Source organism: Tursiops truncatus, chromosome 5 (assembly GCF_011762595.2).
Source record: "Tursiops truncatus isolate mTurTru1 chromosome 5, mTurTru1.mat.Y, whole genome shotgun sequence".
NCBI classification, from domain to species: domain Eukaryota; kingdom Metazoa; phylum Chordata; class Mammalia; order Artiodactyla; family Delphinidae; genus Tursiops; species Tursiops truncatus.
In genome coordinates this window covers 130,255,750-130,271,163 of record NC_047038.1, presented here as the reverse complement: position 1 = coordinate 130,271,163, position 15,414 = coordinate 130,255,750, and the positions used below count along the sequence as shown (strand labels likewise).

The window sequence follows — 15,414 nt, the reverse complement described above, 5'->3', positions numbered from 1 at the left end:
ATTCTTACCTACAGAAAAACAGGAATGAATTGACTCGTGGCAGGAGAGACCTGGTGACACAGTGGAAATACGTAAGTGCACTGTTGTACATATGTATACAGCCTAGCAGTGTCATGTCAGCTGAATTAATTTCTTTTGCATTGTTACGTTCACCAGTAGGTGATCCAGAGTACAAAATACAGTAACAGAGAACTCAGTTTTCATCCTTAATGCTTGGTACAGTTATTAAAAAGAAACACTTGCAGATAACCATTGAGTAGCTGTCAAAATACTGACTAGTTTTGAAGAACTTGAAGGCAAGAACCTGGTCAAATGAATAAAGATCAGAAATGGTCAAAAGAAATTCATAGAGAAATTTAACACTCAGCAAGTGTATCAAAACCATTTTTCATTTGCTCACTCAGAGACTCATTCACAATAGCTGAATTACACGTATTTATACTGAGTATGTACAGTTAGTTGAACATAAATATGACAGGTATTTGTGAAAAACTACTATGTAGATGGTTACTAAGTTTATAGTGATGTGTGTACTGATCTAGTGAGTCCTAGGGTCACCTTGGTACAGTCAGCTTTTTAAAATCTTATCAGTTTCTTGACACAATCAGTGAAAAACTGCACAGAAACTCCAAGTCCCAGCAAGTGATCAGGCCCATCGTCCACTGGAGGCAAAGCTTCTGCTGAACGAGAAGTTGATTTCAGAGGTCTTGTATTTTCCCCAAGCACCAAAAGGCACTACTACTGCAGTAGTGTTGTCTTCAGTACCATACTGTATTGCCTGCAAGTTACGGCAGGAAGGAAGAGATGAACAATGGAAATCAGAGTCTGTACAAAAAGAAATGGCCTTTCTCTGGAAGGCCAAACTGGCTTAAAACACAGTTACTAACGCAGTTATTTCACAGTGGTTTGTATCAATTGCATATAGGATAACTGATGTCCCAAACAACTATATTAACTATATGCCACTGTAGCGGTTTTGGCAATAAATACACCAGTGGACTAAGGTACAAGATACGTAGCTCCTGAAGAAGAAAACACACGTAAAGCATTTAGCATAGGGAATAATGCAGGGTTAAGGATTCAGTGTTAGCTCTTACCTAGCAATTCTTCTCCTAGGAATTTAGCTTAAAGAAATAATAACCTAAGGAAGTGGATGTGTATAAAGATATAAAACTGTAAGAAAGTTTATTACAGTCTATACAAAATAGAAAACTGGCATAAACTAAACTTCCTACAGTGGAATTATAAATCAATTTTAGGAACTAATGCAAATAGCAAATTATATAGTCAGCATTAATAAATGCTTGGGATTACAGCAAATGTACTTCAAAAGACCTCAGAGCCTGGGACTTCCTGGGTTCGATCCCTGGTCCGGGAAGATCCCACATGCCGTGGAGCAACTAAGCCCATGTGCCACAACTATTGAGCCTGCGCTTGAGCCCGCGAGCCACAACTACTGAGCCTGCGCTCTAGAGCCCACGAGCCACACTACTGAAGCCCGCGTGCCTAGAGCCCATGCTCCTCAACAAGAGAAGCCTGCGCACCACAACGGAAAGTAGTCCCTGCTCGCACAGCAACGAAGACCCAACGCAGCCAAAAATGAATAAATTTATTTATTAAAAAAAAAAAGAAAATACCTCAGAGCCTGAGGTCAAAACTCTGAAGAAAAAGATTGATAAAAAATATATGATATAGGGGCTTCCCTGGTGGCGCAGTGGTTGGGAATCCACCTGCCAATGCAGGGAACACGGGTTCGAGCCCTGGTCCGGGAAGATCCCATATGCCATGGAGCAACTAAGCCCGTGCACCACAACTACTGAGCCTGCCCTCTAGAGCCCGTGAGCCACAAATAGTGAGCCCACGAGCCACAACTACTGAGCCTGCTCTATAGAGCCCGTGAGCCACAACTACTGACGCCCGCACGCCGAGAACCCATGCTCTGCAACAAAGAGAAGCCACCGCAATGAGAAGCCTGCGCACTGCAGCAAAGAGTAGACCCTGCTCGCCGCAACTGGAGAAAGCCTGCATGCAGCAATGAAGACCCAATGCAGCCAAAAATAAATAAATAAAATAAATAAAGTAAAAAAAAAAAAAAAAGACAGCTATCTATCCAAACAGAGTATTAACATATGGAAATTTTACATTTTGTTTTACTGGATATTATCCAGCTTCCAAATTTTAGCTCTGACTGGCACACCAACATACCACTCACCCATATACCTTTTCGTATTTGTTTGTTTTTACACACCCATCTTTCAAAACCAGAAATTGACTGTGCTATAGTGTTTCTACACTGGATATTCATGTGGAGCAGTCTAGTTCAAAAGGGTCCAGTGGCTGGATTCAGGAGCCCGGCTGTCTGGGTTTGAAGACCAGTTCTGCACTGTGACAGTCTTGCCATCTTGAATAAGTTACTTAATGTCTCAGCCTCTGTGCCTCCGCTCTCTTCCTCTGTGAAGAAGGGATAATCCTACCTCCAGCCTCAGAGGGTTATCATGATGATTACATGAGTTAAATACATATGAATAGAAAAGTGCCTGACACACGGTGACATGAGTATTTGCTAATGTTATAATTTACCAATGCTGTTACTGTCATTTCAAGATGTGTACAAAGCCAAAAAAGAAACATAGCTCATTTCCTTGGCATATTGATTTTACTTAACTACTTGGAAGAATTGGAAAAACATTTTTAATTGGAAATATTATGGAGTCAAGTGTAAAATTCCATGTAATACTAAAGCTAAAACACAAGATCTCAAAGAAATCTGCAGTCAGTGGTGGCCCCTCCAGGCTGCAGCGAAACCTGCACCTGGCTTTGTGCTCTCCTCCCCGCCCTGGGACTTCTCTAGCGGAAGCTCTGCTGTGTCACCTGTTCAGTAACTGCATGGGCGGCTTCACTGGGATCGTGGCACTGATTGACGAAGTCACAGATCTCTTGGCTGTTTACCATGAAGTTAATGCCATCTGTAGTGAGGACCAGGAAGCTGTCATCAGCATGATGTAGCTGCAGTCAGAACCAAACGCACAGGGTTATAAGCCAGACAGCCTGAGGATAATCTTCATAATGCAACAATTTTATCTGTTTTCCAAGTGGTCAGCCGTGTGTCAGAGCTTGTAGGCAAACAGAGTGAAAATGGAAGGCCTGCATTTAGGCCAAAAGTGGCAACATGTAGCATCAATCACTGAGGACAAACCTAACATTTACTTAGTAACACCGTGGAGGAAGAAGCCAGGTAGCTAAATGCTACCGGGCAGCTTGATGTAATGGCTGAGAGCACTGTCTCTGGAGCCAGGCTCCCTGGGTGTGAAACCCACCTCTGTTTTTCAACTGGGCAAACATAGGTAAGTTGAAGTGTATGTGCTCCAGAATTGTTTTCTCTGTAAAATGGGGTAGGAGTAGCTATTTTGAACAGAGCCTGGCGCATAGTAAACTGCTATGTAAGTATTTGTTAGACGAAATGAATATAAGTGGGATATCTATAAGACATAAAATCGTTCAATAAATTAACAGTCATTTGCTGCCGTTACTGGGAGCCTACACTCCCAGGTACTAGAGCAGGCTGGGGGTTGCACAGGTGAAGTGTCGGCTCACCACTGGGTGTATGCTGGGGGAAGCGTAGCGTAATGGGGGCAATGATTAGTAACAAGCAGAAGATGTCACAAAAAGAGAGGTGGGACAATTATTTAGCTTGGTGGAAAAAGGAAGTCAGGCTCAGCTTCCAAGGGAGAGGGATGCTGAATGATGAGGTGCAGGTGAGCAAGGGCAGTACAGTGATGCTTCCAGGCAAATTCCACAGCAGGGTGACACAAAGCCAACACTTCCTCATACATTAGGCCAGGAAAGCACTACCCTATTTTATCTGAAAAGTTTATCTATCCTTCCATTAATAACTTCTGTTTAAAAGCCATTCTGGGGACTTCCCTGGTGGTGCAGTGGTTAAGAATCCGCCTTCCAGTGCAGGGGACGCGGGTTCAATCCCTGGGCGGGGAACTGAGATCCCGCATGCCGCAGGGCAACTAAGCCCGTGTGCCGCAACTACTGAGACCATGCTCTCTGGAGCCCGAGTGACACAACGAGAGAGGAGCCAACGCACCGCGAGGAAGAGCCTGCGTGCCACAACAAAAAGATGCCATGTGCCACAAGTAAGACCCGATGCAGCCCCAAAACCAATAAATAAATAAATAAAATGAATATTTTTTCAAAAACTAAGAATAAAAGTCACTCTGGCTTCAATTAAGGCTTCCAAGAAAGCCTGCGGCTGGAGACAATCCTGCATTCCTTCCTTGCCTGTGTATCAAGGGTTTGCAAGTCCTTTCTTACCTTAATCCTCTTTGTTTCCGGTTCTGCTATCACACCACTGGTTTTAAGATCCAGATCTCCAAGACTCCTGGTCATCGCGAGTCTGCCGTTCACATGAGGCTGTCCCAAACTATTCCAAGCTATAAAACCACCACATTTCTTAATCCTGGTCAAAAAAAATGTTAAAAGACTACGTTGTGATACCCAGAAAACCAAGGCTCCGTTAAACTTAAGCATAAAATCAGTTTAAAATGCAAGGTTTTATTTCTGTCTTGAACTATATAAATACTATCCTTATAGAAAGATTGATGAGTGGAGGTGGTACCTTTCTTTTTCATCTTTTCTTTCTGGAGTATGGTCAATTGTCAGCTTCATGGGTTTTCCTTTTCTGCACAAAATAGCTCGGCTATCGCCAACACTGGCTACAACCAGTTCAATACCGTCTCTCAAAAGGGCTACCGTTGCAGTAGTCCCAGAGGTCAGAAGGGTCGCTGCAGACACGATGAGAAAGAGAACAAGTCAGTGACGGCCAAATGATTGGATGTGGAATTTTTATTACAAGATAAAACATAGGCATGTTAAACTAATGCTGAAATGTATCATTCTAATTTAACTAGAGCTATGCAAATAAAATGCAAATGAACTATGTAAGTAAGAGCATGCAGAGAAAGAGGTATTTAATTCAGTAACAAGGCTCCATGCAAACAGAAAAAGTTGCTAACCTAATTTGGTAAAAAATGCATCACTGTCTCCAAATGGCTTCTATTTATACGCAGTAGGGTTCACTTGAATGGATCATTATTACACCTTTGTGTGTGCATCAGGTGTTGGGGTTAAGAGCATTACATTTTAATTAGATTGGCTAATATGGCAGGATGATTTAGGTCTACAGAGCCCATTCAGGCAAGCCAACTTTTCTAAAATCTATGCACTCAGCTTTTTTCTTCCATTTCTTACCCCTGTCCTGTGAAATTATCATCAGTTAATAGGCTAAGCAAGATATGCCAAGGGCCTCATTGGCTCTTCAAGCACTATATTTTATATTCTTTCCTTCTACACCTGTTTTAATTTTACAAATGTTCACCAAAAAAAATCCTAAAATGGTTAAAGGTTCACATTCTTTTCTCATCTTTGTCCTCCCCAGACGTGAAACAAAGGTACAGCCATCATCATATTAGGAGTAAATCTGGAGGGCAGGGAATGAAATTCATTCTAGTTTCCCATAAACTTGGTATAGTTCACGCTTGTAGTTCCACCGAACAATCAGTCTGTCCCCAGATGCCGGACAGTGCTGCCAAGTGCTAATCCTGTGGTCAAGCCCTGGGCCCAGAGCACTCCAAGGATATTAATTTCCTCCAACCAATAACAAAATTATACGTTGCTTGGCTGGAGGTCACCGCTATTTCCTCCATCCAATCCAAAGGGCGTTTTTGCATCTTTCTTTGGTGTGTATTCTAACAGTGTCCGCCCTGAGTTCTTTACTACTTGTTAAAAGTTTTGAGGGTGCATTGAGCCTTGTCAAAGTGAGAGTACTGTGAGATTATGGGCTGAAAAGGAAAGCAAATTGAGAAAATCAAAAAAGATAGCATTTAAAGCAGGTATTATCTTCAGTAACATGGTTAATTCTTTAAAGCATCTAAGTAAAATATTCAGGTGATCATCTAAAGATGATTTTGACTTCAAAGGCAGATTTAGGAAAAATGAAGTGCTATTGACTGACTGAAGCTCAGTCTTTCCCTTTTTTTTTTTTTAAAGACAATTTTCAAAACAGCAGTAATGCATTTTGGAAAGATATATATGCAAGTATTTTCCAATCAGTATATTAAAATGCCTGCTTTAATCAGAAGAGGAAAATGGAAAAAAACATGAATAAACCCTGCTTAATCTTCTATATCCGTGCCGGATTTACTTTATGGAGAGAGAGCGTATATGGTTGCACTATCTTCCCATTTATCTCTTTTGATTTTGGAACTGCTGTGCCAAAGTAGTGTCATCTTGGCAAAACTAAAATATGTAACATATCATAGTCGTACAACACAAACGTTTTAGTGTATCTGTGATGTTTATATTACAAATGTCAACTTGTGAGTGTCCTAAAACATTATACAAGGGAAGCTTTACAGTTGAACCTCTGTAATCTTTTCAAATGATGAGAACAGCCAGGCGAGAAAACACAGGCATTTACTCAGATGCTACCTGTCCAGGGAGTTTAGTATTCTCCTTTGTTTAAACTGACAGGAGCAGCTTTTCTCTCTCTCTCTCTTTTTTTTTTTTTTTTTTTGGCCGCGCTACAGAGCAGCACGCGGGATCTGAGTTCCCCAACCAGGGATCGAACTGGTGCCCCCTGTAGTGCAAGCTCGGAGTCTTAACCACCAGGGAAGTCCCAGGAGCCGCTTTTTCTTAAAAGTGGTTTTTAATTGGCTACATCAAGAGTTAAAACCTCATAAATGAAAACTTCAAGTTTAGCTGCTTAGGATTATAATCACGGCTCTGCCATTTGGGAATTTAAAAGAGCTTGAGTTTTTAACCAACCCAACTTCACAGTTCCAAAATCCCAGGATTTATGGGAAAGTTTTCAAAACTGTTGGTTCTGGTTTGCTAAGCATCTAAGAATATAAATATTAAATCCGCATTTATTTTCATTTAACATTTAACATGGAAGTAAAAATTCTCACTTTTTTCCCTAACAACAAAACTATAAAACTAAGACATCTTTCAATAAGTTCTTAACACTCACTGGACATTTTCTACTGCAAGTCATCTCAACTAATGGGACAAAGAGGATGTGGGAACCTTCCAGTAGTCCAGGCTAGGAACCGCTGGACTCCTTCACCTGGGACAAAATTAAGCAGATCTCTCTTTCCACTGAAGCCCAGCATATAGTGTCCACGGGCTCCAGGTCTAGAGCTGCTGACCAGGCACAGTTCTCTGCCACAAATAACACGCACAGAGGCAAATAGGAAATTCACCCAGGAATTGTGCTCAAACATTACAAACCTGCAACACAGGGGAGGGTAGAGAAAGAGCTGCAAAATAAGGGGAAGGGTTTTATTTTGGTGAAAATTTCACTAGCAAATTATATAATATTCCAGGAGATGCCAAATCAATGATTCCAAAACTCAGTTTGCCCAAGTTGATGGTATTTTGTAGTTGAGTCTGTTTTTCATCACAGAGCAACACTTCTTGGTTTTGTGGCTTCCCAAGGCAGGAAAACCTATCTTCAAATGTATGTGTACCAAGACACATATTGTGGTAACACAGACACACATCTATATACTCATGCACACACACACAGTCAGTCAGTCTTGAAGAGTAAATCAGTACGTTTATTGAGTTGAAAAAAATGCACCGTAAATTTGTTTGGTATCAATATCAGAACTGTCCCAGTTACAAAAGGGAAAATTCCTGGGAATTCATGGGTAGAGCACTGAATAGTTCGTATCTGACAAGCATACCAGAGAGGATGTAAACTACAGTATACCACCAAATTACTGGGATTTAAATATAAATCAAGAAGGAATCAAAGCACCTCCTATACCAGATACAAGGAGTGACTTATTTGTTAATGGTGCTAAATGCAAGGATTTTAGTATCTATAAGGCATTTTTTGAATAGAAGATTAAATTAATTGTTTAAATAAAGGCTAGCAAGGCTCTTGAGCTCTAATGCATGTTTACAATTTTATGTAATTCATAAAATGGGAGTTTCTGCAGCTCTCTCTTTCCTCCAGTGTCGCAGGTCAATATATCAAAAGAAAAATGATCAAGATTTTGAATGGCAACATAAAGAGTAAAGCTGTACTTTTCAAAGTATAACCCCCCTGCCCCCGGTAATTATTCAACTGTGTAAAAAATAATATGTATAAACCAATACAGTTTCAGTGTTTATCAAAAATGGGCATTCTAGACATGTATGATCATAAACACCAAATCAGTAACAAGTTGAAGCAGTAACAGCACAATAAGAATATCTCTTCAATGCTGTCCCTATTTTTTTTGCTTTTGGCTGCCTCCAACATAAGAAGGGAAATCAAAAACATGGCATTTCTCACACTGGTTATTTTTTTGTGTAATTCTTCCATAAAGAGATCAAGGAACATGAAGAGCATGGAAGTTTCCAATGAGACTCACAATGCTGCCACCAACGTCTCCCACTCTGAACGTCAGAGCAAGTCTTCTCTTTTTGATCCATTTGTCTCTTGGGGAGCTTTGTTGCTTTCAAATCTTAAGCAATCTAGAAACACTTCGAAGAGTTTATCGGATATAGAGGATATCATCTAAGTTTTCTACCATCTGGTTTGAGTGACAATTTGTTCATTAAACAATAGACTAATGGGACATCACTTGAACTTACTGGCTGGTTTCATTAATTGTAAAAATACACATGACTGGTATAAAATGAATACAAAATATTCAAAGATGATGATGAAATTAGCTAGTTGTAAATAAGGGTAAATTGAAAATGCATCTACAACAAATCAATAAAAATAGCTAGCAATTTCTTAAGGTCTGTTTCTTGATAAGTGGCATTCTGATTTTATTCTCCTCAAACTACCCCCATTTTAAACTGAAATAGTAAATATTTTAAATGCTAATGAGGTAATTGGAAGTATTTTATGCAGATATTGGATGAAAGTCTTAAAAAGCGAGTGTTTTATTTTCACTTTATTATTTTCACTTTCTTTTGAGAAAGCTAATAGTATGACGTGGGGCACTCTTCCCTACCTGAAATTCCAGCATTAGTGATTCATTCCTATGGTTTAACCAATCTCTTTTCAGCTTTCCTTACTCAAAACTCAGATCCCCCCTAGAAGTGATAACTCATTAAACTATATACATTATGTTAATAATTTGGTTAAATCAGCTATAGGATAATCAAGGGATAAGTTATAATAACTTTGGTAAGAAAGCGTAGGCAGTGGAGATCAGTTTAGTCCAAATAATTATTGAGTACCTTCCAGACTCTCTACAGGGTGCTGAACCCTAGAGATTCAAAACTGAATAAGCCATGGCCCCTACCCTCAAGCTGATCACAGAAAGGGTTCAAGGAGGGAAAATGGAGCTGATGCTGAAAGAAAAGGTGAAAGAAATTGGAGAGGGCAAACTGCACTTACTTCACAATTTTATTTAACTAGCATGGGTCCTACTCACAGCTATGCCAAAAAGAATATTATTCGCTCTTATAATACTGATACTGCTTCAGTTCTTACTAAAAACTAAAAAATGTTTTTTAATTTAAATAATCACTTTGAAATCTGAAGTGGTACGCTTTTTTTTTTAAAAAAAATCCGCATATTGAAAGGTTAAACGACGTACAGCATCCTATCTTTAGTGGCTTTAATATATTTGATAAAATAGCCCCCAAAAGGCAATTTTTGCCACCTTTGGAAGCCTTGGCAACCGATTAAGAATAAATTTAAAGCTGTTCTCAAAATACTTACTTAAAAAAAAAAACCACACAGACTAACTGATCTATAAGAATACATCGAAAATAAGACTTAAGAACAACAATGTCATAACAGACCCTTTCTTTTTCTTTTAGTAGTACTCTAAGCATCATTCTGTCATGCTCCATTATACTCGCAAGCAAATGAAAAATAAATTCTAGAATTATCTTATGAAAGGTCTGAGATCATTAACTCAAAGTATGTGACAGAGGAACTAAGTTAAATAAATAAATTTTCACTTCATTATTAGAGATGAAGTACATTTTTATGATTAATGTTTTTGCACAACTGAATTGATGTGAGAAAGGTATCTTTAGAAAGGTTCTTTTAAGGTAGGCAAGTTAAGTCAATTCTCTCCCTAAGTTCAAAATTCCCTTTAACTGTAATTTATTATTTAATAAATGAAAGGAGTACTCTCACATTGTATACCAAATCTATCACTGTTTTAAGCATCTTCGTCAAGTAGATCCTTTACAAAAGGGCTAACCGCACCCATGAAGGGTTACTGGTTTTTGATTGTTGGCCACATTCCCATGGTAAAGTTGAACATTCCTTTCTGAAAACCTTGCCCAGTGAGCTCTACCTATTTACGCAACAGCTGGGGCACACCACCTGCGCTACAGCCAATAAACTTCGTGGTGTGATACACAGCCGACCTGCTTATGGATGAAATAAAAGCATAGCAATATTCAGAGTTATAAAAATACAGCTATAAGAAAGTGTTTTGATGTCCTCTTCACTTTCGTATGTTTTACCCACGAGGAACCAGTACAGAATCTCTTCACTTTTGTATGTTTTCCCCACGAGGAACAAGTACAGAATCTTATGCTAAAATCTACCGTCTCTCAACCCTTATTTTCACAAGGTGAGGGGCCAGCTGGAAGGCGGAAGAAAAGTCCTAAGGAACGGAGAAGAGAAAATGGGCCTGAATAATCTACAAACGAGAAAATAAATCCCTGAACTAAACAAAGAGAGTGGACTCTAATGCTTTTCGGAGAAGTATGATGATGATAAAGTTCTCGAAAAAGAGGAGGAAAAACTTCTTAAAATGGCAAATAGGGCCATCCTAGAATCATCCTCTCTAATACTCATCTTTAAATACGCCCATGAGAGAGGCCACGGTGGGTGCCAGGAACATCTCAGGCCTAACTCTGCAATTGACCTTCTACCTCTCTCTGAGTTTCACTTCCTCATCTGTGAAATAGCCAGAATTTCCAGCCCTAGGCCCTCCAACTGAAAATTACAAAAATAACATTGCTGTGGTACACTTTGACCTCCTTTAAACAAAAGGACGAACAAAACACAGATTAATGTTACTGCATGATTCGTTTTCAAATCGGTTATGAGGTCTATATGCATACATTTAAATGGTTGCTGCAGAAGTTTTCAAGGTTAACTTTATGAGCAATAAACTGGGGGGCCAGCTAACCAAAAAACATCAGCTACATTCTCCTGAAATGGTTTTGATAAACTTAGTCAAAATCAGAAACATTTTACTTTCAAAATGTAAGGTCACACAGTACACAAATTCTAAAATTCAGCTGCCATGGCCTTGTGTTTAACGAATAAAAAAAAATGTCAACTAGTTACCGCGGGAAAGCTGCAAGATCAAGCTTTTTTAAGAAATGGAAGAAAAAAGATCTTCCTTCTAATTTTACAGAGTAGTGCATATTAGCCATTGTCCTTTTCTATTGAGGACCAATTAGCAATTTTCTTCTGATGTGGACATTTACTCTCTGGCTAGATTAGATTACCCTGTAGTGAATTTCAGTACTTGCTTGTCAGATTCCTCTTAAAAAAAGAACCCAAAATAATAAACCCTCTCATAGTACGGACCTCTTGCCCATAAAACAAGCAATCAAACAGATTAAAAAACGTTTTTTAATCTTTGTAAAATTGAAATTCAATATCAGAGCCATTTTGGAGCTCCAATTTCTAAAACAATCTCCAATATAGTTCATTTAAAAGTGGATTTCGTTTGGATTCCAAATAACATTTAAAGTGATTCTTCATTTAAAAAATCATTTTCAACATAAGCATCCTTACAAATAAACTTACATTAAAACTCCCACCCCTAAAGGGCTTAAAGTGTTTCCTTTTTCCCTGAAATGCCCCAGGACAGTAAAGAAAGAGATTGCTTTACTTACCATCAGCAGACAGGTGGGCGTGCCTTGCAAAGGCTTTATCTATTTCTAGAAAAGCCAAGGTCAACACAGTTTCCAAGTTCTCCTCCTTAGGAAGCAAATCCCTTCATGGAGAGGAAAAAAGAGCCCCAAACAGTCATTTGACTACAGGTTTCTAGCCTTCCTCTTGGTCCCTCCAGCTAGCAGAGTCATTCCATACAATGGACCTCCGTGGCTTGCCTTTCAGAGGCTTCAGATCCACATATTAACGAATCAAATTGAGAAAGAATCAGGCACAGAGATAAGCCTTTAAAAACAGTCAAATAAAAGCCCAAGTCTCCATCCTTAAAAAATTAATCCTCACTATCACAACCCTGAGAAGTCAAGAGTTCCTTTATATTAAATTTAAGCCACTGAGTTCCTTTGTGGAATAAGGCAAAATATATATAAATCAACTGATGAACGGTATGAATAACTATGCTTGGGAAGAAGAGTCACGTGGTCATAACTGTCACATGTTCTCCCCCTCTTTTAATTCTAGCAGTAGAATAATTAATAATAATTAATAATAATTGCGGTAAATAAACTTTTTAAAGAGCTCCAAAGCACCCTCATTAAAAGCATTTTCCCTATTCTAATGCCAATCATCTAAAGCTATTTTCAACAAGTATTCCAAGCTATTCATACCACTTGAAGGAATAATTACCACTTACTGAAGCACTGTGTGCCCTGCACTGATAGGAGTAAATGTTACTCATAGATTCTCAGAGTACATGAGATCATGTACTTTATTATGTTAATTCACTTGAAATGATCACAAGTCAAGGGCTGCAGATTCTGGTCAATGCTCTCACCAAGGGAGTTGTTAAAACATACGTATTTCTGAAGTGGTAATAATCATCTGTAATAACTGGCATGCTTGAGCAACTGCTTGTTCATAAAACAATAGTGTGAAAGCACTCAAATAACTACCTTAACAGTGAGCCTTGGGACTTCCCTGGTGGTACAGTGGTTAAGAATCTGCCTGCCAACGCAGGGGACACGGGTTCGAGCCCTGGTCCGGGAAGATCCCATATGCCGCGGAGTAACTAAGCCCGTGCGCCACAACCACTGCGCCTGTGCTCTAGAGCCCACGAGCCACAACTACTGAGCCTGCGCTCTAGAGCCCACGAGCCACAACCGAGCCCACGAGCCACAACTACTGAAGCCCGTGCGCCTGGAGCCCGTGCTCTGCAACAAGAGAAGCCACCGCAGTGAGAAGCCCGCGCACCGCAACGAAGAGTAAGCCCCGCTCACCGCAGCCAGAGTAAAGCCCGCGCACAGCAGCAACGAAGACCCAATGCAGCCATACATACATAGAAAAACAAACAAAAAAAAGCAGTGAATGTCTCAGCCAAAAGGTGAAGTTTAAACAGGAAGCAGAAGGCACACTGCAGAGAGTGAAAGCCATTGTATCGTTTGTACGTACAGGATGCATTTCTCCATGTGGGTGTGACAGAAATCCGCCGCCGACGGTCCGCCATGGCCATCATACACCGCAAAGTACAGGACTTCGTCTGTCAGCTGAGCGAAGCCAAACCGATCTTCGTTCTCTTTTCGTTTGCCAATCTGCGAGGCGCAGCCCACGTTCGCCAAGCTGACTTTGGGAATCGGCTTGCCATACTTAATGCTGGGCGGCAGCAGAATCGGCTCATCGATGCGGTTATCCCAGATGCCAAAATTATCCCAGGTGGCTGGCCGTCCGCTACCATCAGGGTCAAACCGAGAACACCGGGCCTCTGAAGTGGAGCTGTGGCACGTGGGCGTCACCCACCTGTCGTCCTGCAGCAGGCGGGCGCCGAGTAGCGCTTTCCTCCTCACCTGGTTTCCAGCACTTCTAACCAAAGTAAGTAAGGCAGCTGTGGACATAACTCCAGAGGACTCAGGAACTAGGGAACCGTCAGTGGAACAACAATGGGCTGTCTTCCAGAGAAACGATGCAACTGAGTAGAAAGAAACAGAGAAAGAGAAAGGGAGAGGGAGGGAGGGAGGGAGGGAGGGAGGGAGAGAGAGAGAGAGAAAGAGAGAGAGACTCCATCAATGATTTCAAATATAACTGATATATCATTAGATAGTACCAAGAATGAAGTCTGTAAAGGAGGTGGCACTTAACAGCCTACTTCTAAGAATAGTGGATCAAAAATGAATTGATTTACCTACCCCGTTCACAGGGTTTAAATTCTATAAAAATTTGACAATGTGCACAGCTCACATAGAACAAGTGCTTCTCCAACTTTAACCTACAATCACTTGGGGATCTTGCTAAAATGTAAATTCTGATTCAGTCTGTCAGGTGAGGCCTGAGATGCCGTATTTCAAACCAGCTCCCTGGTCCTGCAAACAAGTTGCTGGTCGGGCAGGCCCACAACTTTGAGTAGCGAGAATATAGAAAACAGGTGTAACTAAATAGTCTTCCCTTCATTAACTCCACTGCTCTGAAGAAAAGGTGGGGAAAAATATTAACAGTAACAAAGTCTCTTACAAGAGTTAGAAATTTAAAAAAAAGAAAACTGGTTAATAGAATATTTATGATAGTTCTGTACTCAGAGAGTGCCCAAGTTTTAGCAAAGATACAATCTAGGATCTCAGTTCAGTTTAAGATTTCTCAACTTACTAAACTTTATTATTCTGGTTAATGTAAATTGGGTCGTGTGTGTGATCTCAGAAACTGGGGCAACTGCACGTGTGACAAGCAGCCCTGATTTATGAGCCACTGGTCTATGCATTTACACTAACAGCTGCAGCTCATCCGAAAGCCTCCCCAGGGCGTTGGCAGGGGGAATTCCTACACCCCTGCGGGAAGGGCTGTGTTTCTGGCAGTTTGCCATACAAATAAGGTTCTAAGCAGAAATTCGTCTCCACAGTGTTTCGTTCTGTTCCTTTATGAATTAAAAACCAACTGTAAAAAATAGCACAATGTTACGATTTGATAATGCCGGCGGAGGGTATACAGGTGTTATATGATTCTCAACTGCACGTTTGAATTGATTCACAATAAAAAAATGAATTTGAAAAAAATGTATCTCCCCAAAAGGCACACATGAACACACATAAAAAGCCCAGCTTGAATTCATCTACAAGAAAATGCATTACAGATTTGAAACAATCATTTTCAATAAGTTTTTGGAAATCAGTCTAGCTGTGTGTAGGAAGGACCATTACTCCTTTCAGTAAGTAAAGCAGTAGAAGGAAAGGATGAGGTTCCAAAGAACGCCCTTGGGTACCTAAGCAATGGAAGACCTCTGAGCCCTGCCTTCTCAGAATTTAGAATGAAGATGGCCTCCCAAACTATTAATGGGTCACAAAAGACTTAGGAGGCCGTTCCCTCTTGGCCTTTTAGCTAATATCATGTACTAAAGTCTGAAACTCACTTCTTTTATGACGATACTGGGGTCGGGGGAGACATAGCACCTCCGGTTATCAAAGGGAAACCACATCCCATTACCAAAAAAAGAGGTGTTTACTCCTTTGCTTCTATTTGAAGGTTATATGTTATTCAAAACC

At 40.3% G+C, this 15,414-nt stretch overlaps 1 protein-coding gene across 2 annotated transcripts in view; it reads right to left on the bottom strand.

Moving 5' to 3' along the window:
• Positions 1-527: 527 nt before the first annotated feature.
• The window catches only part of PPM1K (protein phosphatase, Mg2+/Mn2+ dependent 1K), a 17,701-nt gene continuing 2,814 nt past the window's right edge, over positions 528-15,414 (bottom strand). Inside the window, exons 2-7 of one of the 2 annotated variants that reach the window (XM_004320196.4) lie at positions 13,340-13,853; positions 11,896-11,996; positions 4,628-4,793; positions 4,324-4,468; positions 2,872-3,006; positions 528-778 (exon numbers count right to left, since the gene is read on the bottom strand). In XM_004320196.4, coding sequence (XP_004320244.1) covers positions 647-778; positions 2,872-3,006; positions 4,324-4,468; positions 4,628-4,793; positions 11,896-11,996; positions 13,340-13,779 — 1,119 coding nt within the window. In that variant the 5' untranslated portion in view covers positions 13,780-13,853 and the 3' untranslated portion in view covers positions 528-646. The remainder of the gene's footprint in view (positions 779-2,871; positions 3,007-4,323; positions 4,469-4,627; positions 4,794-11,895; positions 11,997-13,339; positions 13,854-15,414) is intronic. The other variant, XM_033857402.2, reaches the window with a different exon arrangement.